Genomic DNA, 27,782 nt, shown 5'->3' on the forward strand with positions numbered 1-27,782 from the left:
ATGACATTTGTTGTTAGTGTCGTTTTGGTGACCGTCATGATATGACACTTGTTGTTAGTGTCGTTTTGGTGACCGTCATGATATGACACTTGTTGTTAGTGTCGTTTTGGTGAACGTCATGATAAGACACTTGTTGTTAGTGTCGTTTTGGTTACCTAACTTTTGGTGTATTTTTGACGACTGTTATGATACGACCCTTGCTGTTGTGAGGTCGTTAAGCAAAGTTAAAAAAAACCCAGGTCAAAGCAAAACTGGTGTCCTATGCACTTCTGACTATATTTGTCAAAACATTTGTAAAACAAACATAATCACAACTTTATCACTGTAGTGAAGCGTTTGAACGGAAATCCCAGTTGAGTTAGCCTTCATCAATACGGGTAACGATCTCCTCCACTATTTGATTAATAGTACAACATATCGGCTAAATCATCAAGGAAATATTACAGAGATGGACAAGATAAGTTTTTATTTATTTACAATAAGGACGTAGTCTGTCACCGTAAATGACCACCGATTTTCCCGTGGGGCTGAGAAATGTTTGTGATTACGGTAACGCTCAATGCTACCCACCTTTGGATTGATACCACACAGTTGAGGTTGAGAGAGGGAAACTTGTGTGGCGAATACTAAAATGGAGAATCGAATGTATCGTTTTGGCGCCATTTTCATGGATTTTCTCTTTTTGTCTAGTTATTTCCTTGAAGGTAAAGTATATTTTCTATATCTATAAATAAAATTTATTTTAAAACAGTTCAATATTATACATCTATTGCAATATACTGTAATAGCAGTTTCATGTTTTATTTTTACAATTATCCAATATTAAAAAATGTACTAAATTGACTAGGCTATGAAGTTAAATATACAGATTTGGTTAAGCTGTGAGAATAAATGCAACGAATTGGTTATTTTTTTAGGTTAAATTACCGCATTTGTTAAGTTATGAGTTTGGTACACCTCTCAGTCTATATTTTAGCATATCCGTGATGACCATTTAAATTAAGAAATATCTTTAAAAAACATAAACGGCATAGCTTAATTTTGGTGGTTATAATGTAAAACTGCCGATGAAATAAATTAACGAACTGGTGCGTTTCACAAAATTTAACAAAATTATATCAGTTTGAATCATTTTTGGTGATAATAAGACTACATTTAAATAAGGAATATAATTTGATTAATGTGTCATTTGAAAAGATACATCCACGTATTCAGCTTGCAGTCAATTTTAACTTAGTTTCGTTTTTAACTGCATTCTGCATTTTGCATTTACCCCTACATTGACCAATCACATACTTCATCTTGACCAGTAACGCCACCTGTCGCGTCATATCCGAGGCAAAAAGAATAGTATACGGCTATGCCGACAAATTTTCGGTTTGGATATCCATACTTTTGTCCGGCAGCGTCACTGACAAGTCCTCGGAAGACAAAACAGGCGTATAGGGCAGCTTGGTATCGATATAGTATATAGTAGAGTATAGTATACTAAATCTATTAAAAACTTTATATTGTACAATGCTTGAAATTAATTCTAATACAGACATACAGGTAAAATAAAAAAAAAATATAGGTTAATTTGACAGAAAATGTTTTATACATCGAAATATATAAGGACTCTTATTTATTTACCTTCAATGTTCCTTCCACAGTTGACAGCACATACGTCTTCCACGAAGAAGGTCTGGCGTGGTCTGCAGCAATAGAAGAATGCACCAGTAGCGGTATGACTCTAGTGACTATTGGTAGTCAGCAGGAACTGGATGACCTCATAGCGATATTTGGAAGAGACATGTAAGTTGTATCTTATATAACCTCTACCTGTGAATTAGTATAGATTAAATTATTTGTAAATACGAAATGTACATCAAAGAAAACAATTAGTTTATTTTTACGGATGGGAAACGTTATTGACCTCTAGTTAATTCATTGTCGCCCCTTTAATCGACAAAAATTCGCGTTAAAAAGTACAGAACAATAGGGATAGTGTGGTTTTGCTAATGCTTGTTCCACGCTTGTCTTGAAGTTTCATCGTAAATATTTTTTGATACTTTAATATCATACCATTACATCCGATTTCAACAATACACGTGTTAAATTTCTGTTGAATTATTTACATCACCGATAAATGTTTTTATAAAGAACTCATGTTGTTTCTGCAAATACATGCTTAAAGTCAGTTTAAAGTCACACCATAGCTCTTCACACACGATCACACCACAGCTTTATGTACCAATGTCCAAATTAGTTTGTCATGCTTGTGATCATATGCTTGTGACTAGGCCAAGATGTTTTGTTTTTAAAATCTTATTTCCTTAATAGAAAACTCTGTAAAGTGTTATGAAACTGGCGCCGGATTCATCCTCTTAGAAGCGACCATTTTTTTTTATGAATTACCTCTATTCAAAGACCGTCCATGTAAAGAGAATGCCCCATTGAGAGGATATCACTGATAATATATCGGATAACTTTTATATTTCGCCTTGTTAGGTGAACCATTTTAAAGACAAAAGCTTGGTATAACGCCAATTTATCGACTCAAAGGTGGTCCTGTTAACAGGTTTGTTACGAAACTGTTATTGCATTTTAGAACCCGTGGCAATATTTGGACTGGCCTGTATACCTTAACAGACACGTGTTCGGACTATACCTGGCACGGCAGTGACATGGCCATATGGTATGTCTGGGCCAATACCGAACCAGATGAATGCAATTCCGAAAAATGTGTCCGGCTGAGACACGGGAAAATGAGGACAACAGCATGTTCATCCGCCTATTCCTTCATATGTCAGTCACAGCAAGGTAGAGTACGTCGTTGTATAAACAAGAAATATCTTTAAAAAAGATAAACGGCATAGTTTCAATGCTGGTAGTAATAATATAAAACTGCTGGAGAAATAAGCACGGATGACACAAATTATATCAGTTTGAATTTTTTTTCGTGATAAGACTGCTTTTGAATCAGGATATAATTTTTATTAATGTGTCATTTGAAAAGATACATCCACACTTATTCAGCTTGCATTTAATCTTCTGTATTTCGTTTTTAACTATATCTGCATTTTGCATTTACCGAACAATCACACACTTCATCTTGACCACTAACGCCACCTATAGCGTCATATCCGGGGCCAAAAGTCAAACCAGAATAACCTGTCGCATTGAGTTTTTCGTGGAATATTATACAAAGTCGGTAGTTCCATTTGTGCACAGGTGGTTTTTAACAAAACATATATTGATTAGGAATACTACTGTGTCCAGCAGGGTGCTGGTTTGGACCATTCGTTTTTGTTACAATTTTATATTGACAACACATGGATTGTATAATTTATTTTTGACACATGGTTTACACATATCCAAGTAACTATGTGATCAATTGTTCACATGTTAACAGTATTGTCGCTAAATCTAGACCAGTATAAATACAAATGATGCAGCTGATGATAAGGTTTGTTACATTATAAACAACTAAAAGATACACATGTTTACATTATACAAAGCACCTATTTCCCCTTAATGACTATAGACTCGTCTGTTATCAATATGCTAATCAAAGTTCAACACGACAGGTCATTCTGGTCGGACTATATCATAAACAGGACTCTGTGAAAAACGTATCTCGAACAAAGCTGTGACTGAGAGTCACATACCTGAGTGCTAGGTAGACATTTTTTGTGGGATCAAGCAATCAAGTATGACGTCATGGCGTTGTTGATAAATAGTTTGTCTTTAATGCAATTCGCTATCGTCTGGTGAAAACAATTCACGCGATGCTCTCGGTAAATGCTCCATTAACAACAAGACTAGATTGATTTAAGATGTCTTGCATCCGGTGTTCTATCGTTATTAATGGACTTAATTTGTGATTCCTTTCTTGTTCATCCATTATTTTTAACCGAGACTACAACAACTAGGAAAGAAGGTAAAACGCGCTGCTATTATCTAATCTCATTAAATCAATGGCTCTTTGCTGATGGGTTATTGCTGTACCTGTTGACAATATTCTAATTTAAAATAATATATATATATAGGATATCAAATGAAATTTCACTTCATATAAGATTTTATGAAACGAGTCATATTTTTTTTTTTTTTATTCTTGCAAACCTTGGGGAATATAAAATGAAAACAAATGTACAAATTTTACCACAGACTCAGAAAACATACGTTTTAACAGGCTTTAAAATGGAAGGACAAAATCACACGAACCCGTGATTGTTTCGCCATTCGCAATTCATGACGTTCCAAAGATGAGACATGAAAAATATCACACGGGCAAATAAACAATATTAGCTTTTGAAAATACACAAATATTTGCGACAACCATCTTATTTAGATAATAGCTTGATCTACGCTCCCGTTTCGCGAACAACATTCCTCTAATCAAGGCAGAGCGTTGTTTATAATATGGTTGCCATCAGATCGCAACAAGAATGGAATTTTTGTTTGAAGCTGTTCTAAAACATTTTTTTTTTCAGAAACGACAACCATGTTGGAGGATGAATATACCAGCGTGACGTCCAGTTTCGTTGATGGAACAGAAAATACCATTTCCGGTTTGATTGATGGAACCGAAAATACCTCTTCCGGTTTGGTTGATGGAACTGAAAATACCACTTCCGGCTTAGTAAGTGGAACTGAAAATACAATATCTGAAGTGGTTGATGGATCTGAAGATAACACTTCCGGTTCGGTTAGTGGTACTGAAACTGAAGCCCCTGGACTGGTTGGGGGAACTGAAAATGGCACTTCTGGGCTGGCTGGTGTAACGGAAATTTCAACACCAGAATACTTCCGGAACCTAACCTGCCTCTGTAAAGGGAATGCGACAAACAATACAAGTCAGCTTCGTGGCATCATTCCGAACTCATTTGCTCACAGAAACAGACTGTTGATGAGAGGATACGTTCCAGCATGTCCAAGGAGTTTCCAGTGGGGATATGGGTCGATATCACTCAACACAAAAGAAAAACAGGCACTAATGAGCTTTCTGAGAAAGAAACTGAGTGTACCGAAGGTTGCCACCAGCTTATACAGGCGTAGACGTATCAGTGCCCCAGACAATAGGCCCAGCGCTACGTCCATGGGCGTTTTGGGGATATGTATTCTTATCGGCTCGCTTGGATCTATTGTAGCAATCGACGCAACAAACCTATATATGTATTGGAAAAAACTTCAAAGTCATGCCAAATGAAGGTTCCAATGATCCCTTTAATGTGTGGTCAAATATGACAAGCCATCTAAACATTTATTTAAGAAATAATTGTTATTTTTTGTTGTTCACTGGTGTATGAACGGCATTTTTTGACAGATATTTTAAATGACGCGCGTGTTAAAAAATAACAATTATTTCTTATATTTACATTTCAAACTATTTTTCAACGTAATCTTTGAAAAGAATCATAAGAAACAGTATTCTACGTTCGTTATACGTAGTGACGAAACAGCTGAATGATCGATGTAACAGCGTAACAGATAGTTCCAATTTGGCGGGAAAGGTAATCAAGTACACAAAATATAGTTCCACACAAATTCATTATTTTAATCATCATGAGAGAAAAATGTTGAAATGATGTCTTCAATTTTACAATTATTAACAAGTTTTAAAGTTGATAAAACATTATTTCATGTGTAATCAAACGCGATTTTATATTCACACTTGTCAACGCGCCAGGTTAATTGTTACCTAGGAATGAACGCTAATTTTGTTAGTCCCTTCATATAGAGAACACACGGATGGAAATGTAAATATTCATTGAGCATTGTCTATCCTAAAATTTCCAGGTTTAATAGAATTTTATATAAGATATAGTATATTTTCATCGTATATATGATATATTTAATATATTAAACGGATATCATATAGTATTATTATAAGATATCTCATACGTAACACAAGAAATCTTATATACTATATAATATATAGGCATATTGGATGGTTTCCCATTGAGTGCAACATATATTTCACGAGTATGACAGGATATCAGGATTTGTCACTAGTGCGAAGCGTTATATCGTCTTAATCTCATTCTGATATAAGATATTTTATATAGTTACGAGATTTCATATATGTATAAGATATCTGATATAGCATATAATATAAGATATCTCGTTTGGAATCCAATTAACTTTCTATTTGAGATATCCTACATGTATATAAAATATAAGGTATCTCATATTTTATATAGGATTGTTGATATTGCTTTATGAGAATAGGGATCGACAATGACCCCATTTAAATAAATGTAAAAGTAGCTTACCATAAACAAACGTTTTGAAATAATTTTCACTTCCGACGCCTGATCTATCGCTGTTCAGTGACAGGTGAAATATCCCTATCATATACTTGAATATTGCAACTGAAGCCCCTGGACTGGTTGGAGGAACTGAACATTCCACTTCCGGTTTGGTTAGTAGTACTGAAACTGAAGCCCCTGGACTGGTTGGAGGAACTGAAAATGCCACTTCTGGGCTGGCTGGTGTAACGGAAAGAGGTATGGCGCATATTGGCCTGTTTCGACCTAATGGTGACCGTTTTCAAAATCAAAAAAAAATATTGTTAAAAACTTAGTTTTTGAATACAAACTTTAAATCTATAACATATAAAATTTCTAATTTGCGAAATTTTTTTTTGTTCATTGCAATGGATATTTCATTAAATGACCGTAAAGTTGCATCATCGGGCTATTTGCAACTTTCGAGGGGGGTTTTCCCGTATTCATATCATTCTTTGACATAGAGCGCATCGGAAGACCAACTTTTACAATGTCTTATTTTACTCTATGTACCAAAAGACAACTAAAATCCTATTCTTAAAAAGTGGTCCTCCGATGCGCTGGTATCGAAAAATTGAAAAAAAACCGCATTAACCAGACTGACTATAATTCATAACATGAGCATCACATTCCCAAAAGTCAGCATAGCTCATATGATAGAACCATCGCTTAGCAAGCCAAAGGTTCTGAGTTCGAATCACCAAGATGTATCTTATTCATATTTTGTTATGTTTAAGAATGATACCATTTAATTTTTCTTGGTCCTATTTGAAAGATTTTTTTTAACATTAAATGCATATTTAATATAAAATATCTAGTTTTAAGTTAGTTAATTTTCATTTGGATAAAAAGAAAGAGTGAAATCATAACCGATTTACTCCATACCATTCAAAGTAAAATGTAAATGAACTGCAGCGTCGACCACAGACATACGTGGATGAGTAGTGTAAAATTCCTATTTAATTTAACATGTCAATTTAACTTGATTTCCTATGGTATTGATTGACTATATACGTGTAATCCGTTCACAACACATAGCGCGCCAATGGACCGTGACAATCTATATGATACTGTGGGAATCACTGGGGTCACATGATATTTTACCTGTATTTTTAGCCCAGACTATCGCTGTCCGTGGCCTAGGTCAGGATAAGCGGAAAACGACAATACCTCTTTCCACACCAGAATACTTCCGGAACCTAACCTGCCTCTGTAAAGGGAATGCGACAAACAATACAAGTCAGCTTCGTGGCATCATTCCGAACTCATTTGCTCACAGAAACAGACTGTTGATGAGAGGGTACGTTCCAGCATGTCCAAGGAGTTTCCAGTGGGGAAATGGGTCGATATCACTCAACACAAAAGAAAAACAGGCACTAATGAGCTTTCTGAGAAAGAAACTGAGTGTACCGAAGGTTGCCACCAGCTTATACAGGCGCAAACGAATCAGTGCCCCAGACAATAGGCCCAGCGCTACGTCCATGGGCGTTTTGGGGATATGTATTCTTATCGGCTCGCTTGGATCTGTTGTAGCAATCGACGCATCAAACCTATATATGTATTGGAAAAAACTTCAAAGTAATACCAAATGAAGGTTCCAATGATTCCTTTAATGTGTGGTCAAATATGGCAAGCCAACTTAACATTTATTCATTGAGCATTGTCGAACCTATATTTTACCAGATTTAATATAATTGTATATAAGATATAGTATATTGTACATCGTACATGATATATATAGAGGATATTGAATGGTTTCCCGTTTAATATAACATATATTTCACGAGTATGACAGAATATCGATATTTTCAAGAGTGTGAAGCACGAGTGAAAAATATCGAAATATTCTGTCATACGAGTGAAATATATATGCAATAAATATATACATTAAACAGATATCTTATAATTATAAAGTATTCATATGGTATATGGTACATATTAATATATTTCATACGTAACACAAGAAATCTTATATAATAGAGAGGTTTAGCAACCTAACGCGTACGTGTACGTGTAGGCTACTCGAACCCTTACACGTAAGGTTGCTAAACCTCTCTAATATATAGATACAGAACATATTTGATGGTTTCCGTTGAATATAACATATGCTTCACGAGTATGACAGAATATCAGGATTTGTCACTAGTGCAAATATCATTCCTGTACAAGATATCTGCACTAGTTACGAGAATTCATATAATAGATATCTCATGTAGCATATTGCATATCAGATAAACAAGATATCTCGCAGAGAATTCAATTAAATTTCTCTATGAGATATCTTGTATAAAATATAAGATATCTCATATTTTATATAAGATTGTTGGATGTATCGCTTTGTGAGAAAAGGGATCGGCTTTGCCCCCTTAAAAATGTATAATTAGGACACCAAACGTGTTTAAACAATTCTTAGTGGAGAGTTCTTCATTTTCTCCTTCCGATATCTAATCTATAGCTGTTCAGTGATAAATGAAATCTACCTGTACAAAGAATTTAAATGTCTTGGACCCCATTAAAATGTCAGCACTGCTTGTTTTTGTTGGCTTCTCTTTGTGGTGTAAACATTTCGTCATCAACTGTTTACATCAGACACGTATATCTATTCTTGGAACGGTTTCCACCATAATTCAATGTTAATTATACGAGATTAATAATGAGTTATATAATGTATTGTGTGGTCAGTCAGTCAGTCAGTGTGAAATGGTGTGGATGCATGAACATATTTACAATGCTTCTATACTGGCTACCGATATCTAGAACTAAGCTGTTTCGTCCATCTAGGATGTGGTAGGGTAAAACGTGTTGAAATCCATGACGGCTGGTAAGGGTACAGTATAGCCAAAATTATGTTATATATCTATATATATAGCTATTTATTAGCACAATGTATCATATACACTATGTGTTGGTGATCCGAAGATATAGATTTGAATTTCCTCTCGTAGTTGTACCGAGAAAATATATATATATGTACAATTCGTATCCATGTATGTAATTACATTGCGATCTAGGTATTCATATCATCTAATTGACGACTTCCACAATGATCATGTCAGGGTATCGGGCCGACCATCACTGCGCCATTGAAACGTTGTTTTTTAAGAACGTCGAAGTGGCGCAGCGGTATAAGCTGCGGGTATTTCTGGCTAGGCGATTGGGTGCCGTAGAATTCGTGAGTTCGAGGCCCGGTCAGGACACGACTCAAAAATGTGTCTTCCTTCGTCATTTGTGTTACTATGTTATACATAGGAGGAAATATTTTGTAACTGGAAAATGATGACTGTATGTAAACTGGCTCATCATTTAGACCTAATTCGAGGTTGTATATCATGATCCAATGATTATTTTCATCATCTTGATTAATTCAGATGTATCTTGTCCTGGAAAACTAGTAAGGTACGCTGAACGCTGAGCTTAGCTTGTTGTATGTGTCAGTAATTGTGATAACAATCATTTCCGTCAGACACTTGTATGCCTTTTCATAAATATATCAGAGGTTCTGGTTCTCTATATATCACTGGCTTCGCTCCACTGCACCGACAGCTCTATTGATGCGGACCAGGTTCCATGCAGTTTCATCAACGTTCATGCAATAACATAACACTTTTTATCCTATCCTTTTATTTCTTATAACATTTGCACTTCGTCACTTAATAAAATATTTAAAGGGACTGTAACGGTAAAAATTACTATTGGAATATATCATCACGCGTAAGAATACAAATGTAAGACTTCCCCTTAGTTACGGTAATCAAAATTGTCCGGACCCGTTACTTGGAAATACCTAGATCTGTGCTGATAATCGCAACATCTCGGGGAAGTTGATAATCGCAACATCTCGGGGAAGTTTCCGGCAACACTCGGAAATCTACTCCGAGTGTTGCCGGAAATATCCCCGAGATGTTGCGATTGATCGCGCCATATGGGGATTTACGTCACGTTCTGATGACCTCGGAGATGGGTGTATTTCACTTTCAGGGCGAATAGGCATTTTGTCTATGTCATCGAAGCAAAACATTTCGTCACAGCATGCATCTGAAGCAAACCATTTCGGCACAGTGTATATCATTATGCTTTATGGGACGAAATGACTTGAAACAAATTAACAGATTATACAAGCTATGCACTCTAGTCATGCAAATTCGGACAAATAAAATTCACTTCCAAGATTCTGGAAGCAGTCATTTGATTGGCTAATCCAAAAGGTCACCCTGACGTGACCCCTTATGGGATGTTGTAAGATGTTCACGTAACGTAGTGAGAATGACCATCTAGATTTTAATTAGATTGGGGTCTTACAGACTGATCAACTGCAAACAATAGTATCGCGGAGCGGAACAATATACGGGTCTGTTCTATGCTAAAAACAAACGTATTGTTTTATCAAGTGCATACAAATATTGAAATGAAGGGTTAATTGTCCCACCAAAATGTCAATGAAGGAGTCAAACGTCATTTTATATAATTTCATGTACAACTTAATGTCTTTAAGTTCTGAAAGAAATTGGCGAAAAACTGAGGGAGAGGATAAGTATACAGACTTATATCGTTGAAACCAGGGCCGTTTAAGGAAAACAGTCGACTAAGTTTCCCAAAGATTGGTTGAAAAATATAGGAGGAAATCTTCGGACAAAACAATTGAACACTGAATTAAACAAAGGGCAATAACTTTTGTTAAAAAAATATCATCTAGGGAAACGCAGTAACATATGATTATAAAGCATAATAAGGTTAAAAAAACTGATTGAAAATATCGGAGGAGAAATGTTTACGCCGGGTGGACGACCCATATATCATAATACTCCCGTCAAAATTTGGTGGGCGTGAAGAACTTGAGGGCAATACAGTTGTGAACATATTGTATGCAATGAAATACCTATTAACTTATTACCTAATAATATTTATTATTAATACGTTCCTCATGGTTAAGATTTGTTTGACCTCCGAATGCCTTCCCGAATCCCTGCAGCATATTGACTTATAGGGAGATGCATAGTTGGTTAGGCATACAGTTTTGTAGCAAGACGGAGGTCTAACAACTGCTAAGTCTTGCCACAGGGGAAAGTGGGATTGCTTTTTCAGTCATGGAGCACGTAGATGACATTTAATGCTTTCCTCATTTAATATTTCAGTCAAACTCTTGCTCTTAGATATGTGATATATTTGGCTATTCAAACAGGACTAATTTACTAACACTTCCGTCACACGAACAGCTACATCAAATCGAGAAAAAGTTCATTCAAGTAAGGTAATTAGCTATATTGATCCACGAGTCGAGTCGAACTGAACCTTTTACTGTATAACTGATGAGGTAATATACAAAAGAGTCTCGTGATAAATTATTATTTTTCCCTTGAAAGTGCATTTAAATAGCAATCAACCGATTCGGAGTCATGAAACCGTGTTTTATTAATGATGGCATTGAAACATCAGCACGTTACCAGGTACAGAAGAGTGGCACACCCTAATACAAGAGGCCCAGAGGGCCTGTATCGCTCACCTGGTTTCATGAGATATGAAACAAGAATGATGCTCAAGTATATCTGTCGCTGGTATTGCTATGTCAATATATAGCATCCGCATTTTATATGGGTACATGTACATTGGTTTTATTTTAATACTAAAAGTGCCAAAAAGTGCATTAATCCATGAAATGAAATTGACTTTTGGCGCGACCCCATAGGGATGCTACCACACAAATGTGGGGGGAGGTCAGCTCCTTCCTTTATGCAATTTTGAATCCCTACCCCAATAGGATGCTACCATTCAAACCATTGCTAAGTTTCAGAGAAGAAGTCGTTTATATCAATATAGCCGGATTGACCACATTAGGCCCCGCCCCTCAGGCCCCTGGGGGTCAGCCCCATCATTTGTACAATTTTGAGTCCCCACCCCATAGTGATGCTACCAGGCAAATATGAGCGATAGCCATTGCTCGGTTTCAGAGAAGAAGTCGTTTATATCAATAGCGCCAAATTGAACCCTTTTGGCCCCGCCCCACAGGCCCCCAGGGGGTCAGCCCCATCATTTGTACAATTTTGAGTCCCCTACCCATAGGGATGCTTCTGACCAAATTTGTTCAAATTCCGATCAGCGGTTATGAAGAAGAAGTCAAATAAGTCAATTGTTGACGGACGGACGGACGGACGCCACGGTATGGCATAAGCTCACCTTGGTCCTTCGGACCAGGTGAGCTAATAAATGTAATACAAGTTCAGACTACCGTAACACTGCACTACATGTTTAATCTACAGGTAAATTAATAGTGCAACAGTCTAATGTACTACAGGTTAAGAGTCCATATCAGTGCACTATATAACTTGGATTACTATACCTTTCCTTATTGTACACTATATAAAAGGTAGACAATAGAAATGCTGTTTGAAACACATCCTCCAAAAATGCTATTTACCAGGTTAATAGTCGAAAGTGCTATTTACCCGGAATGGGCGCATTCATATTTTCGCGGATTTTTTTTTTTTTTTTTGCTTTGTTCATTGCATTTGTCATATCTCTTCGGATCGTCTCTACCGCCATCTCTTGTATAAGGATAAAGTCCGAAAACTCTTTAGAAAACGTAAGCGTTTACTAAAATCGTTCGAGTGAATGCTACAGGAACATCATCTACAAGATTATATAATCTGGATGTAGAAGCGTTGGAGAGGACTGTTTCTGAAAGACAACGACAATTTTAAATTAACATTAAAATTTGATCATTGAAACAGACTTTGCTTTTATAACTAGTCTTGAACAAAATGGCATAATTTAAATGTGGGTATAACAAAACAGTTATTTGATGGGTATTTCTGGAAATAACACTTTTATTGTCTCCCTTGATACTAACTATTTCCCTCGGCTTTGGGAAATAGTTAATGTCTCGGGGGACAATAAAAGTGCTATTTCCCTCACACCCATACAATAACTGTATACTACAGCTAGTCTTATAGTGCACTAGTCGAATGTACTACAGGTTAAGAGCCCATAGCAGTTTAGTATAGTTTTGGACTACAGGTAGACTAGTAGTTGCTAGTCTAATGGACTACAAATTAAGAGCCCATATCAGTGTACTACAGTTTTGGACTACAGGTAAACTAGTAGTACTCAAGATCCAATCAAGTTTGACCAGTAAATCCCCCATACAGGCAATGGTTTAAAGATCATTTAGCCATTATATATATAGTATGGGCTCAAATTTCAGTTCAGACCACTATGGGTCTATACTTCATAGATAGAGCTAAGGACTGCATGTTTGCTTGTTGGGTATATCAACACACCTCAAATCTTATCTGAAATTACGTGGCCAGCTCTCGAATGTCCTTAAATGACCCTGGTTGTTAATACGACGTTAAACAGAAACAAACAAACTCTCGAACAGACTGGGCTATTGCGGCATATGAACTTCATAGATAGAACTCAACATAGTAAGTCTTGATAAAACTTTCATATAATGTTATCTTGGTGGCATCTTGTTTGAGCCACATATTTTACATAGGACAAACTTTGGACCTTGCTTGAATGCTTCTAATCATCTGTCAGCTTTAGTATACTATAAATAATTCAGATTTCGCAAATACTGTATTGTGCGAACTCACCTCTCCACACATATTTACAAATACAAGATTCCGTGAATGCTGATCTAGAAATGACTTTAAGTTCGCAAATGATTATCGAGTCATGGACTCTGCAATACTTATGTATGGGCAATTGGTAGCTTGGCTGTCATTCAAAACAAGTGATACCCCCAAATTGATCACCAAGGGAGGCAACTCAATGTTAATAATTATCTTACATAATTCATTGGTTCATTTAATCTCCACAGATTGGACACCTTCCAAATTTTATGACAAGAATTGACTAAGAAATACATATTTTGCAAATACTCCTTCACACACATTTATTCCAAAGACATACATGTTCCTATTATTGCATTTTTTGGCAAATAAATCGTCTAAAACATAATAATGAAATAATAAGATAAACTACACAGAATTTTATTCAACATCATAGAATCCTTGTTTGTTCCTCCTGGTTTCACGTTCCAATCCATATTCAATGTCCTCCTCGGAAGCATCTGGAAATCTTTCTCTCATTCTCCTTATATATCTTGATTCACGTTTCATCGCACGATGTCTCTCTTTCAGATATTTTTCACGGAGAAGTCGGTGATATCTCCTTAACCAAGGATCCCGTCTTCCTGACGAGATCATGTCTCCTTTTGGTACAGCATGCTCTCTTTGCTTTCTCATGTAAGGCCGCCCAAACATATCTAGTGCCTCCACCAATTCTCGCTCTGCTGGTTTCCCTGTTTCCAGTAAGCTGTATGAATTGTCTCTCTCTTTGATAACATTCATCAGATTTTCCATGCTTTCCTCCACCTGTCAGACAAAACAACCAATTGGGTAAAATAATTGTGAAGATCTATCTTTTACCTGAGAATTACTTTTAATCATATATTAATACCAGTTCAGCAGATGTGTATAATGTCGGGGCATAGACAAAAAGCCATTCTCTGTGCCAAAGTGAAACACTTCAAATGATGATGCTTCCTGAACTTACAACCTATATATAACTTGTCCAAGATTTGAATAAGTGATTATCTTTTAACTGGACTTGTCATTGTCAAAGGCTGGTTTTTGATTGGCCCAAACTGGCGAATTTCAAACACAAAATTTTTGAGATTATGTTAATTTTTTGGTGCACACATTCCACTGGTATAGACCCTTTTTGGCCATTTTTAGAGCGAGTAAACTACGCTGATTTTTACAGTAACTTGTCCAACATTTCAGTCGAAATAAGATTCTAATAAAGTTTACAGGTCATTTTAAATATTTATTAAAATATTGAAAAAATGCATAATAGCCAATAACTCAAATTATCATATTCACATAATTATAGTTACGGTTTTGTCTGAGCTTTTATGATGTATAAAGGGCCATAACTCCAAAGTAATGTCCCAACTGTCATGGTAATATAGCCCGAGTTTCCTCTGGCCCTCACACCATGTCTTATGTAAGCCCATGAAAACTCAATGAGTCATGCTAATAGTAATGAAGCATTGTATAATCTGACTACAACAATACAACCTCAAACTCTCATGTAATTTCAATACATCCCATCTTTCAACTTAGGAATAAAAATCATGTACCTTGTCAATTCGTTCTGGATTAGGGAATATTGAACCCTCGTGTCGGCAGGCATGTCTCATTGTCAGTAACATGTTTCTCTCCTTCAGCAACACATACCTGGTGTGAAAATAAATAATTCAATAAACCTGCACATGATAAAATGAGTTGAAACTTTCCGCTGGAAATCTTTTCTAACAGTTAATCAGATAAAAGTTGATTAATCTTTGGACTGCAGTATAAAGAAACATTTTGGCTTTCACGTTGGAATACAGTACACAGTACACACATGTATAAAGAAACATTTTGGCAAATTTCAAACTCTGACCTGTTGATGATAAAATCAATCTTGTTTCTTCTTACCTTATTTTTTTGTGTAGCCATCTCATAAGTTTATGTAATATTATTGTAGGTTGGGTGTTACTCAATGTACAGGAGATGGAATATAGAAATGACTTTTGTAAAGCAGATGCTTTTGACCTTGACTTTTGACCTCCAGTAAGTAGTTGTCCTTAGTTACTGGAATGTGTTTGAAAATTATTTCAAGCAAATCAATTCAAAACCATTTTCACATTACAGGTCATGATAAGAGAAATTTTTGAGAATTGGAATAATCTCAGTGCTGGACTCAGGCTTTTCCTGTGGGTCTAACTCAAATTATAGAAATGGTGTTTTTGACTTTGAATTAGATTTCACCTCATTATGTGGTACTACCATCTTATATACTTACCATAATTTATGTAGATCTGTGCTGCTCTTTATTCGTAATTCTTCCATTCGCCAAGGTCGTCCTGCAAGGAAACCAAAGTAACAATCAAATAATTTTTCTACTGGTGTAATTAATATAGTTGAAGACTATGAACATACAATGATAAACATGGATATTTATTAGAAGATAAATCTGTGGTGAAAGAAAACATTATTCATTTGGTAAGACTTGCTTATCATTTTGATAGCAGTATTTGTATAGAATTAAAAACAACTGAAGTTTATTTTTCACTCCTTGCTCAAAATTTACGTTTCAAATTCCAAATGATTATATTGTCATCACAAGAAAAGTTTTAAAATACAAATTGTACTTCAAGAAAAAACTTCATCATTTTTAAAATGTAATTTCAAATATTAATAATCAGAAAAGGTATTTGAGATCCATGTTTAAACAAATTTGACCCTTGTGACCTTAGATAGAACAGGTCAAGGTGATTTCTTTTAGCAAACTTTAGCATGATTCACCTGTTACCTTGAATATGGCCTTTTACTTAACCAAATTGGTTTGAGTAACAAATTTGACCTCTGTGTCAGACCTTTAGCATATAGATCAAGGTCATTTAAATTTACAAAATTTTTTGGCTGTCACCAAAGGACCTACATGCCATTTATACCTATCTTGATTCTAGGTCTTTTAGTATTTGTCGTATTTGAGAAATCATTTAAGGAAAAAGTTGATGGACTACATATGAAAGGGGCTAGATAGATGCCACACCACTGAATAAGCTCACTTAGCCTTTCAATTGGCTGATTTAAATATCAATCTCCCCTGCATGCAAGATTAAATAACTTTTCACATACCAGTTTTCACACTTTTTTCACCCCAATTTTCTTTATCATCGAAAAATTCCATCAGGTCATGTCTTTTCACAGATACATGGAAATTGCGGCAGGAGCCACATCTGAAATATCAACCAATACATGTACATATATTTATTCTACACTTCAAATAAACAGGTTAAAGTTTACTGGTGGCAGTGCACAATCATGTACATGCAACTTTACTACGGATCATTTTGTCTTTTTTAAGTGTTGAATTTGCTTTCTTTACATTCATACAGCTCATTAATTCCAAATTACCATTCGTATTGGAATTACCAAATTTAACAAACTGGTAAATATTCCAACCTTCATCATATCTTATATGTCATTATCATTAACAGCCCCAGAACAATCTATGAAGACCTAACATATAATAAGATAAGTTTTATTCTGATTCAGGACTACAGTATTTTAAGTCCTCTATACCAGACTCACAGTAGATACATGATTAATCAATATATTCGATACTTTATCTGGTTATATGTATATTGTTCTCTTTGTTCTGATTGTAGCTTTATAATTGAAATAAATATCTTGATTTTTTGAGTGATTGTCAAACTTATTTTTAAAACATGAACATTTGTTACTGACACTTCATGTTATGGAAATTCATTAGAAATTGATACTGTTCTTATTGAAAATAGGTTTTTTCTTAAAATGGTAGTTGTTCGGTTGGGGAATAATTTAATGCATCTGAAATGAACTTATATCTATGTTTCAAAGACTTTAGATTAAATGACAGGTATAACTCTAGCTTTTCTGATTTTTTGGTGTAGTGACAGACGAGGCTAGTACCTGTGATTCAACAGAAAAAGAAATTGCTCAAACTATACTTGCTAAAATAAACAACAGATGTGCGATTTTAAGAGGACGTTGGTCGGCTGATTTATTATCTGACGTTGTTGTGCTGACTGCGACGCCTGTCAAAAATGCGAGTCTGGGTTTCCTCTGGCCCTAACACCAGACTTGGACATTTTGACAGCTAGATAAATCGGCTAATAAGATCAGTTTTATTCTGATTCTAATCGGCTACACAAGACTGGTAGTGTCAGGGCCAGACTGGATGAACCTACTACGATAAATAAATACATAATCAGAGATATTTAACCACTGTTTTGTAACTCTTGTGAAGTAAGCCAATCTTACTTTGCGTAATTAAATAATTTCAGAATGAATTGACCTTCCTCACCGAGGTATATAACCCCGAATCTGTTTTTCTGTTGAAATCTCGCGGGAAATCTCATTAGCATCAATTTATTTTGATTTCCTTATAAGGAAATTGACCTTTACACTTGTATCAAAGATGGCGGTATGTTTGAACTGATATCTCCGTGTGTCTTGCTCGTTTTGGATTTTACTATTTATTGTTAAACAACTGACGTAATGTGCAGGTTTGTGGCTTGAATATTGATAATAGATACCAAAATCATCAATTTACATGTGTTTTTTTAACCACAGCTAAATACTGCCCGATGTGAAACACATCGGGGCTTGCTACACTATCGGCAATGGGAGGGACTTCATACCCTGCCGGAGAGCAGTGTAGGCAGGGTATGAATATTCGTTCTATGTCAGGGCCAGAGGAAACTCGGGCTTAAGTAAAATCGAGACTGTCTCGACGTTGCAATGAGTTCAAGCCTTACATTTGATATATAAAACATCAAAGGACCGTAATGTGATTTTTAACGTTAAAATCACATAAGTACCTTCGAAGTAAAACAAGTTACGCAGTAGACTAATGTGCAGTTGAGTTCCCAACATGATTTCATTCCCTTTCTCATTCATATAAACAGCTTCAATAAAAACAACCTCTGCACATATCTTACTTAAGCAATGCAAATGTATCCAGTGTAACAGGTTGAGTCTGTGGGGTTGTTGTTAATTGTGATAACGCCCTCAAAGAATGACGAAGGGCAGATACACTACGCCGGACCACTTGCAGCGCCATTTTGTTACAAAATCCTATCGACCAAGCGCTTCATTAAACAATCTCCTCTCGCTTAAGCGTCTGTGTGCATGCGAATAGTAAAGCTCAATGTTCAACTCGTCCACAGTATCAACGTGTTAAAATTTCAGACGAATTGTCCTTTGAAACCACGTGAAGGACGAGACTTTACCACACGTGGATTCGGAGGTCATTGCTGTAATAACACACAGTGGAAAAAATGGATTTTGTGAAAAATGCACAAAAGATGGCACCAGGCGGCAAGGGTCTCAGAGCAGGAATAGGACTTATGGCAATAGCTGGTGGTGCAATTTACGGTCTTACGCATTCATTTTACACAGGTAATTTTGAGTTAGGTAACTCGGAAGCTTTACACACAACATAACTCGTCCACATAGTAAGTCTTGTTAGATAATGGGGCGAGTTGGCCTATTTACCGGCGGATTACAACGTAAGTTATTCTCTCAATACATATGCCTTAAATATAAAAGTAGAACATCGTGTAGTTAAGAAAGCAGATGACGGTTATTGGGGAAACATGGTAAGCTCACTAGATCCAAATAATACATACTCAAAATTGCATCAGAAATTTGCATTGCAACCACAGGTACTTGATACTTGGGGTAAGAAATTACATTTGTATATATATACTATATAGCCTCTATTTTATATAGTAATACGAGGCTATATAGTATATATATACAAATGTAATTTCTTACCCCAAGTACCTGTGATTGCAACACCGGTATCTGGATGGGGTCAGGATTTTCTGACATAAAAATGCAGTGCCTTTATAAATGTTTTGGCATCACCCATTGTCGATTAATGTGTGGAATAAGCAATGAAATCACTTAAAAAATGCTTCCCTCAGAAAGCATGTCTCCTAGTTCTGGTATTATATAATCTGCGCTTACCTACTATGAATCAATGATGAATGAAGGACAGTCTTATTTAATTATATAATAATTAATAATATATAATATCCTGTAGCAGAACTGTATCGGTCGATCAATTCATCAACGACCAGAGGTAGCTCAATTTGTAGAGCATCGGCTAGTGTTCGGAGGTCATGGGTTCGAACCCCGGTCTGGCTGTGCATTTTTTCCTCTCCTTACATATGGCGCCAAACTAAATAGCCATGGAGGTGGTATAAGGTCTCATGTGTGTCTTCAGGGATCAAAGACTTTGTTGAAGGAGGGAGGAATGTGTAGCAGAACTGGACTGGCGACAAGGTAGCTCAATTGTTAGCGCATCAGGCCTAGGCTAGTGTTCAGAGGTCCCGGGTTCCAACCCCAGTCTGAGACTGGATGTGCATTTTTCCTCTCCTATTGCAAGCCAATGACCGGAGATATGATATGAACAATCAATGAAAATTGACTCAGAAGCTGCCAAAACATTAATAAAAGCTTAAATTCTGATTTGATAAAATCCTTGACCCAGGTACCAGTGTTTTGGAATTAGAGGAAACCACATGCATTCTTGTCCAGTGTCCCAACATGAATCGAACCATGTCTCTGGCGTGATAACCTCTGCCTCTATCTCCTGAGCCAAAGGAACACGCTCCATCAGCTTATTGACAGAGACTGTATTTAACAATATGTACAAGCAGAATTGACCAGTTTCTTTTGCATTAGTCCCTCTGTTTTTGTTGAGATATCTTAAATCTCAACTGAAGACCGTCATGTGATTTAAGTTGGGCACCAATAAGAAAGAAATGGGAAAAATAAATTGTTTTCCAGAAAAAAATTGACCCCAGGTCTCCAGCTCATCTTACTGAGCCGAAGAAGCATGTTCTGTCCGCTGAGTGATAGACTGTATTTAACACTCAGGGGCTAATCTAGGATTAGGGGAATACTACCCATTATGAAATTTAGGGGAAATGAAGGGATGGCAGTGTCTTGAATTATTCTATATAATTTAACATTTGACAGCTATTATTTGCTACAAATCTTACATATTTCATCAAAATTAGGGTGATTTCCTGTGTTTTGGAGAATTTTCTCCTGTTTTATGGCATTTTTTCTTGATGGGGAATTTGTTTTTATTCAAAGGGGAAAACACCATCAGTGGGGAATACTACCCAATTTCGGTAGTAAAAATAGTCTAGATTGACCTCTGACACTATATGTCTTGGCTAAAAAAAAACAGGAGCCAAAGTGGATCCCAATTTTCAAAATAATTAGAAATTATGTAGCCCTATTAAATTCCAGATTTCATAGATGTTGACATAGAGAGAACTTCTCTTCAGTCACAAACTTGGCGTTTTATTCACAAGCAGGGTTCACCCTGGACCCAAGAATCATGGGCCATTTTGACAAGATTTCAGAAATCGTAGGGCCAAAACATAGAAAATTGAAGAAATTTGTGAGTTTTGGTGGGCCATTTTGGAAAATATGGGGCAAATGGTCCCATGGCCCCCCTGTAAGTTTTCCCTGCACAGGTATTTTTGACATTGATTTGTTGTGTTCTTCCCAGGCTGGATGGGGAACAGGTCTACATGCCTGATTATTTTCTAGCTCCCTTGTGCAAATCTTTTTTTTTTAGCTTGATTGAATTGGTCAAGCTTAAGCCAGAGGTCCTAGGTTTGAATCCTGAATGACTGGTACCCACAGCCTATAGCTACAATAAGATAAATTAAATATTATTATATATGTTATGTATACATATATAATATATACCGGTATACAAACTAAAATAGAATTCCAGGAGCATATAATCATATTTTACTCTGGTGATTCAAGTGCAAATCCTCATAATTTGAATTATTATTAAAATGAAAATGTTTAAAATACATAAGTGTATGAATGTTTGTGTATGATTATTACTGACAAGAGACTAATCTTTTTGTATGTTTTGTAGTTGATGGTGGTCACAGATCTATCATATTCAGTCGGATAAGTGGAGTACAACAGACAGTCTATCCTGAAGGACTTCATTTCAGGTAAGTATTGTTATGTCCCCCAAATGAAGTGTCAATACAGATATTAATTCCTTTCAAGAAGGGAAAATGCAGGATTCACTACATCCTACAAAACTTCTTTACTTTGTACTCTTTGCTAATAAATAATGCTAAGGAAACAACATTTGTAATCACTACATATCATTATTGTGGAGGTCTTTTGTTTATATAATCAGGCTGGGGTCGAAGTGTCTACGTTTTCTGGGGATTTTATGAGTGATTACTGCCGAGAGCTGAAGATGACTGACAGAAGTCGGTCACTATAGAAAACAACCGAGCGACTGCTGTTCAAAAATCACCTGTCGTTATAGACAGGTGGTCGCTATACAGAGGGTTGCTATATAGTAAAATCTTAAAATCGGTCATTATAGACAGGCGGTCGTTAGAGCAGGTTTGACTGTACGGTGTACCTCTTCATTACAGCTACCTAAATGAATTTGCAGTTGCAAAGTAATAAATGATATGAGATTCGATCTAGAATATGACCAATTATCAGCCAAAAAAGTCATCAGAAAAACTTGAAGACTTGTAATATAGACTTAGATATCGTCCTGGTGTCTCTGACCAGCGTATTCGCTCCACGTGGCTCCAAATTGCGCGTGACTAACTGATTCTATCGAAACATAAAGTTCAGTACTCAAGGGTTTATACTAGACCACCACTGTAACTCTCCTGTACATGTACACACTTCAGTTTCTGTTTTGCCTCATTAAAATCACAACTCTGTGTCTTACAAATGTATTTCAGTACTTTGTTCTTTTGGTAAATACTGATTTCTGAACAACTTTATTGAAAATTACAGATAAATACAAGAAGATATGATACAGGTAGTTCTTTATTATTAATAACTTTTTGTGCTTACAGAATACCTTGGTTCCAGTATCCCATTATCTACGACATCAGGGCTAGGCCACGGAAGCTCTCCTCACCAACTGGCAGTAAAGGTATCATCCATTGTTTCAACTACTGTAAACGTGGTTATTTTCATGGGGGGTTAATTTCGCGATTTCGATTAGTAAACTATACAGGTTGGGATACTTTTTGCGATCGATCCACCTTCGTTTATAGTTCGAGATTATGCAAATTGATATCAAAATAATACGCGTGGAGGAAATTTCACGATCAAAAGGACTCTGTGTTATTAGCGTAAATTTTCCCCTCGCTTAAATCTCCACGTTTTCAGTATGTTTATAGTGCTGTTAAAATATACACAAATTTCTGGTACCTAAGGAAACTTTGGAAGTATTTAATTTCACATATTAAAGTCTTAGAAATCCTCTTTTAAGTGAAATAAAAATAACATATTTTGTTCTCATAGATCACAGGTGTCCTAATAATACAAATTACATCTGAAATAATGTTACAGATCCTGTATTAATGATGTGATGTGTTTTCTCTGACAGACTTACAGATGGTGAACATCTCTCTGCGAGTGCTGTCCCGTCCAGATCAAAACTTTTTACCACAGATTTATCGACAACTAGGACAAGACTATGATGAGCGTGTCCTGCCATCTATTTGTAATGAGGTAAAACTTTCAAAATGTCTGGAAAGATTTCAGTATAATCCTTGAAATTTGAAAAATATTCTATAGAATTTCAATATCTTGGAGTACTGTCTGCCTAATGAAAATCACTGATTATAACTTAAACTAAGTAATTTAACTTCAGGATAATATTTTTTATTACAACTCACAGTATTATTTCCATTATTTATCATAAAACATCCTGATCAGGCTCCAGGAGCATGAAGTGGTCTTAAGTCTAAAAATGTCTTAAGTTTGACTTAGCCAATCACATATCATGAAAGCGATGTCTGTAGGAAATGATTGGCTTAGCAGGATATTGGCTGAGCCAATCACATATCATGAAAGGTGATGTCTGTAGGTACGAATGATTGGCTAAGCAAGATATTGGCTGAGCCAATCACTATCACGAAAGGCGATGTCTTTGGGTAATAATTGGCTAAAGCAGAATATTTAGTTTAAAATTATTTTATAGTCCTGGAGACTGGGAGTTTCAGTTTCTTGGAAATGAGTCCAAATGAGCTGGTGTATCTAGATTTACAATAAAGATCCCTCGGTTGGTTTTGACAGGTACTGAAGTCAGTGGTGGCCAAGTTTAATGCTTCACAGCTCATCACACAGCGTCAACAGGTCAGTATGCTTATACGACAAGAACTGCTTGACCGCGCCCGAGACTTCCATCTCATCCTCGACGACGTGTCCATCACAGAGCTCAGCTTCGGCAAAGAATACACAGCAGCTGTTGAAGCGAAACAGGTATACCAGAGTTATCTACCTTATTAGTTTGAATTGTTCAAAAGTAAAGGTGGTCAGATGGCCCGATGCTATAGAAAACCCTGTCGGCCTATATAAAACTTCTATGTGTTGGTCCAATTGGCTATGAACAGTTTCAGTCCTGACATAGATCTATTACACCTCGTGTAAACATCATTCCTATATTTTCTGACAAACCAGCATATTAAATCGGAGCTTACAATCAAGATGTTTATAATGAGAGAACAGTGCACTATTGGTTTCAAACATTTGAGCGAGTATGAACTGGAAGATGCAAGCGTTTGCGTGACCCAGTCGTGCTACATACTTTCAACAATATGTGTTTTTAAAAATGGGTCTGTATTGCAAAATGGCTTGGGATATGGGATTTCAATTTTCTGTAGATCTAAGGAATTTTCATATATATACTTTCATACACTGAATTTGGTTTTCGAAATCACAGATAGGATCTTTTAATGTTAGATACACTTTGTATAAACCATTTAAAATTGGAATTGGAATTAAGATACTCACAGGATGAAAGGAATAGTCACATTTGGAATCATAATTTACTGAATTTGTCATATTACATCTGACCTAATTAGGTAGCACAGCAAGAAGCACAGAGGGCACAGTTTATTGTGGAGAAAGCCAAGCAGGAAAAACAACAGAAGATTGTCCAGGCGACTGGAGAAGCTGAGGCCGCCAAACTTATATCCTTTAACGTACCACTATCGTAATACATAGAGTGGAGTGGTGTACAATTTATCGTCGGTATTTCATTGCAGCTGATCTGCAGAGTCTTGCTGAATAAAATACGGACTTTCGTCACTGTTAAGTTATGAATGGAAATATATACTCAAACCTTTGGTATGTATGTAACAAACCTAAACTTAGTGTGAATTTCTTTGTTATTAAATATTTCGTACCATTTCCTATATGTACTTGGATAAGAATTTGACAGTTTAATTGGCTGAAGTTATGTTTTAATAAATATGTTTATATTCATTTTCATTTTTAGTCCCCAAATCAGATATCCTCACTTCCATATAACATATGTAATGTTCCAGCTAGGATTTAAAAAGGGCAGGGTACTGGCCCCCAAAAAGGGCAGTTTTTTCCCTAGAGTGTAGTTTTGGAAGGGCATGGCTGTGCACTGCCTTTTTTGTGCACTTCAACTTTAAGACACTTAAGTACATGCATTTTATACTAGGCATCACAAGGAACCTAACAAAATGATACTCTCTTTACTTCCAAATTGTGGTATGATTCTGAGTAAGCTGGGGTTTAATCATTCAAAAACTGTTTAGGTGGAATTTTCCTGTGATATAAACCACATGACATGAAAATGGACAGAGATTTCACCTGTCTGCCAAGTGATGATAGCGAGCGTTCAGAGGTCAGCTGGCGACAAACCAGAGTAAACTATTGTCTGTAATCTTGATAGGCGTGACCGAGACTGCACGCTTGTTGTAAGGCCGGACATAGAGTAACAGCCGGAATTATTGACCCTCGGTCAAAGTATGACCCAGGGTACTTTTCCTGGCGCACAGGGAGGGGAGAGTGATTTTCTCTCTCATTCTCACTTTTTTTTTTTTTTTTTTTAATGGTACCAGCGACCTATGACTCTGTTCTTTAGTAATCTGATGGCAGACTAGTGTTACAAAGATCATACATTGTTTGTTTTCACTGTCGTAATCATAATAAAGGAGATATTGATGATCGTTTTTCATCAACTCATTCATTCAATTTTCTTTACCATGATATAGTGATGATAATTGATACCTATTGATTTTTTAACATTCAAAAATCCAATTTCTCACATAATATTCAAGGTTTCACATATTTTCTTATTATACATCTAATAAATGTTATATCAATAAAATCGGAAAATTCTTTTGTGAAGAAATATTGTAGGTTCTGTGTGTTTAATTGGACAAAAGGTACATGCATATTAGTTCAAGCAGTTAACATTACCTATATGTATTACAGAAACAATTATTAAAGTTTTAAAATAACATAACCTATATGGATTACAGAAACATTTATTCAAGTTTTTCCATTGTAAGTAATAATTTACAAACACGATATTACCTATATATGGATTTCAGAAACATTTATTCAAGTTTTTCATTGTAAGCAATAATTTACAAACACGATATTACCTATATATGGATTTCAGAAACATTTATTTAAGTTTTTCATTGTAAGTAATCATTTACAAACACGATATTACCTATAAATGGATTTCAGAAACATTTATTAAAGTTTTTTCACTGTAAGCGATCATTTACAAACACAATGGCGTCCACTTTCCTTAACAATAGTGTACATTGGAGATGCCATAGCCACGAACCCTGGTTATCTGAAGCTGAGGAAGATCCGTGCTGCCCAAAGCATTGCCAGAACGGTAAGTTCCTGAAGTGAAACATCCAAACAGGAGGCCCCAAAATATCTGATCAAATCTAAAATGACATATGCTGTTATGGATGGGTGGCCGGGTGGTACAGTGGTAACACATTTGGCTGTCACCTAGGCGGCCAGGGTTCAATTCCTGATCGGACATGAACAAGTATGGGTACTCCCAGAGACCTTATATAAGATAAAATGATTTGATGGCATGTGTTAAGAATGCATTAGTCATCTTCATTATTTCTGATTATTAATAATGAACATCTTTTTTTTTGACAGGTTGCTGCTTCTCAAAACCGAGTATATTTGAACGCTGGAAACCTGATGTTGAACTTAAGTGACAAGGACTTTGATTCAGAGTTCAAGAACTTCAGAAAATCATAGGAGATAGGAGCAATCGATATAACCTGTGTTGTGCTATTTCCAAGACAAATTTGAGAGGCAACAAGAAGAGCAGTACAAACAATTCTCCAAATTTTTGTGTGTGTTAAAAGTACGATGAATGTAAAGTATGGATGTCTGTTTATTGTAAAAAAAATCAAACCTGAATATATAACATTATAATGTATCACTGGACTGGTTTACGACGAGTATGATTTGAAGGTGTAAACTGACATGATTTTCATTTAATTCCTAATCATGAGCAGAAATGTATCTAATATACATGTGGAAAATTCAGATATGTTATATATCTTATCTTAATATTAGTGGAAGCATAAATCATTATTCTTTAGCTTCCAGTAGATTTATCAAACCAAGTTATCTTGAAAATGAATAATATATTTCTGAAGGTATGGAAGTTAAACAGTTACTAATGATTTTGACGGTTTGTATGCATCATTTCACACGGACTAGTTTACTGTTGATGATGATGTAGTTTACACTGTAAAGGTTATCAAACAGTACCTGTTTTAATGATGTTGAGTGTAATTTCTGTGACTAGTGAATAAAAGATCAAAATTTATTATCGTTTTAATGTAGTTTATGGCCAGATTAATTGTAGTCTTACCTTTTATACTGTCATGGGGTATGATGGATTGTACAGCGGTAATGTACTCACCTTTTACCTAAGCGATCTGGGTATGATTCCCCTATCCCAGACAACAAAAGGGTATGGGGTTCACCTGCCTAGCCATGTGTTTTTTCCCAGAATTCTCAAAGTTTCTTCCTAAAGTAAAATCTCTGCCTGCTTCTAACAGTC

General features: G+C 35.9%; 2 protein-coding genes and 1 non-coding gene across 3 annotated transcripts; 2 read left to right on the plus strand and 1 right to left on the minus strand.

Annotated features, from left to right (window-relative positions):
• Positions 1-14,143: 14,143 nt before the first annotated feature.
• LOC117314811 (39S ribosomal protein L47, mitochondrial-like) lies at positions 14,144-19,004 on the minus strand. The gene is made up of 5 exons (XM_033868916.1): positions 18,814-19,004; positions 16,967-17,067; positions 16,128-16,188; positions 15,421-15,517; positions 14,144-14,650 (listed from the first exon to the last, which is right to left on the minus strand). The coding sequence occupies exons 1-5, from the start codon at positions 18,933-18,935 to the stop codon at positions 14,267-14,269; spliced, it is 765 nt and encodes a 254-aa protein (XP_033724807.1). The 5' UTR covers positions 18,936-19,004; the 3' UTR covers positions 14,144-14,266.
• Positions 19,005-19,070: 66 nt separating this feature from the next.
• On the plus strand, positions 19,071-27,545 carry LOC117314810 (prohibitin-2-like). The gene is made up of 8 exons (XM_033868915.1): positions 19,071-19,273; positions 21,792-21,873; positions 22,756-22,835; positions 23,295-23,419; positions 23,987-24,172; positions 24,775-24,882; positions 26,502-26,579; positions 26,861-27,545. The coding sequence occupies exons 1-8, from the start codon at positions 19,153-19,155 to the stop codon at positions 26,963-26,965; spliced, it is 885 nt and encodes a 294-aa protein (XP_033724806.1). The 5' UTR covers positions 19,071-19,152; the 3' UTR covers positions 26,966-27,545.
• Positions 25,541-25,821, plus strand: LOC117314869. The gene has a single exon (XR_004529624.1). It is a non-coding gene; the product is annotated as a small nucleolar RNA U85 (small nucleolar RNA).
• Positions 27,546-27,782: the final 237 nt, after the last annotated feature.

The sequence above is a fragment of the Pecten maximus genome, chromosome 16 (genome assembly GCF_902652985.1).
Source record: "Pecten maximus chromosome 16, xPecMax1.1, whole genome shotgun sequence".
Taxonomy (NCBI): domain Eukaryota; kingdom Metazoa; phylum Mollusca; class Bivalvia; order Pectinida; family Pectinidae; genus Pecten; species Pecten maximus.

What these genes read in the sequence shown, in the direction of transcription:
- LOC117314810 (XM_033868915.1), top strand. Translation starts at nt 19,153, where the DNA reads ATGGATTTTGTGAAAAATGCACAAAAGATGGCACCAGGCGGCAAGGGT. An exon ending in CTCACCAACTGGCAGTAAAG is followed by an intron (nt 22,836 to 23,294) that starts GTATCATCCATT and finishes TTTCTCTGACAG; the next exon opens with ACTTACAGATGGTGAACATC. An exon ending in AAGCTGAGGCCGCCAAACTT is followed by an intron (nt 24,883 to 26,501) that starts ATATCCTTTAAC and finishes ACAATAGTGTAC; the next exon opens with ATTGGAGATGCCATAGCCAC.
- LOC117314811 (XM_033868916.1), bottom strand. Translation starts at nt 18,935, where the DNA reads ATGGCGCTGCAAGTGGTCCGGCGTAGTGTATCTGCCCTTCGTCATTCT. An exon ending in GATACATTTGCATTGCTTAA is followed by an intron (nt 17,068 to 18,813) that starts GTAAGATATGTG and finishes TTGATATTTCAG; the next exon opens with ATGTGGCTCCTGCCGCAATT. An exon ending in ATCCAGAACGAATTGACAAG is followed by an intron (nt 14,651 to 15,420) that starts GTACATGATTTT and finishes TTTGTCTGACAG; the next exon opens with GTGGAGGAAAGCATGGAAAA.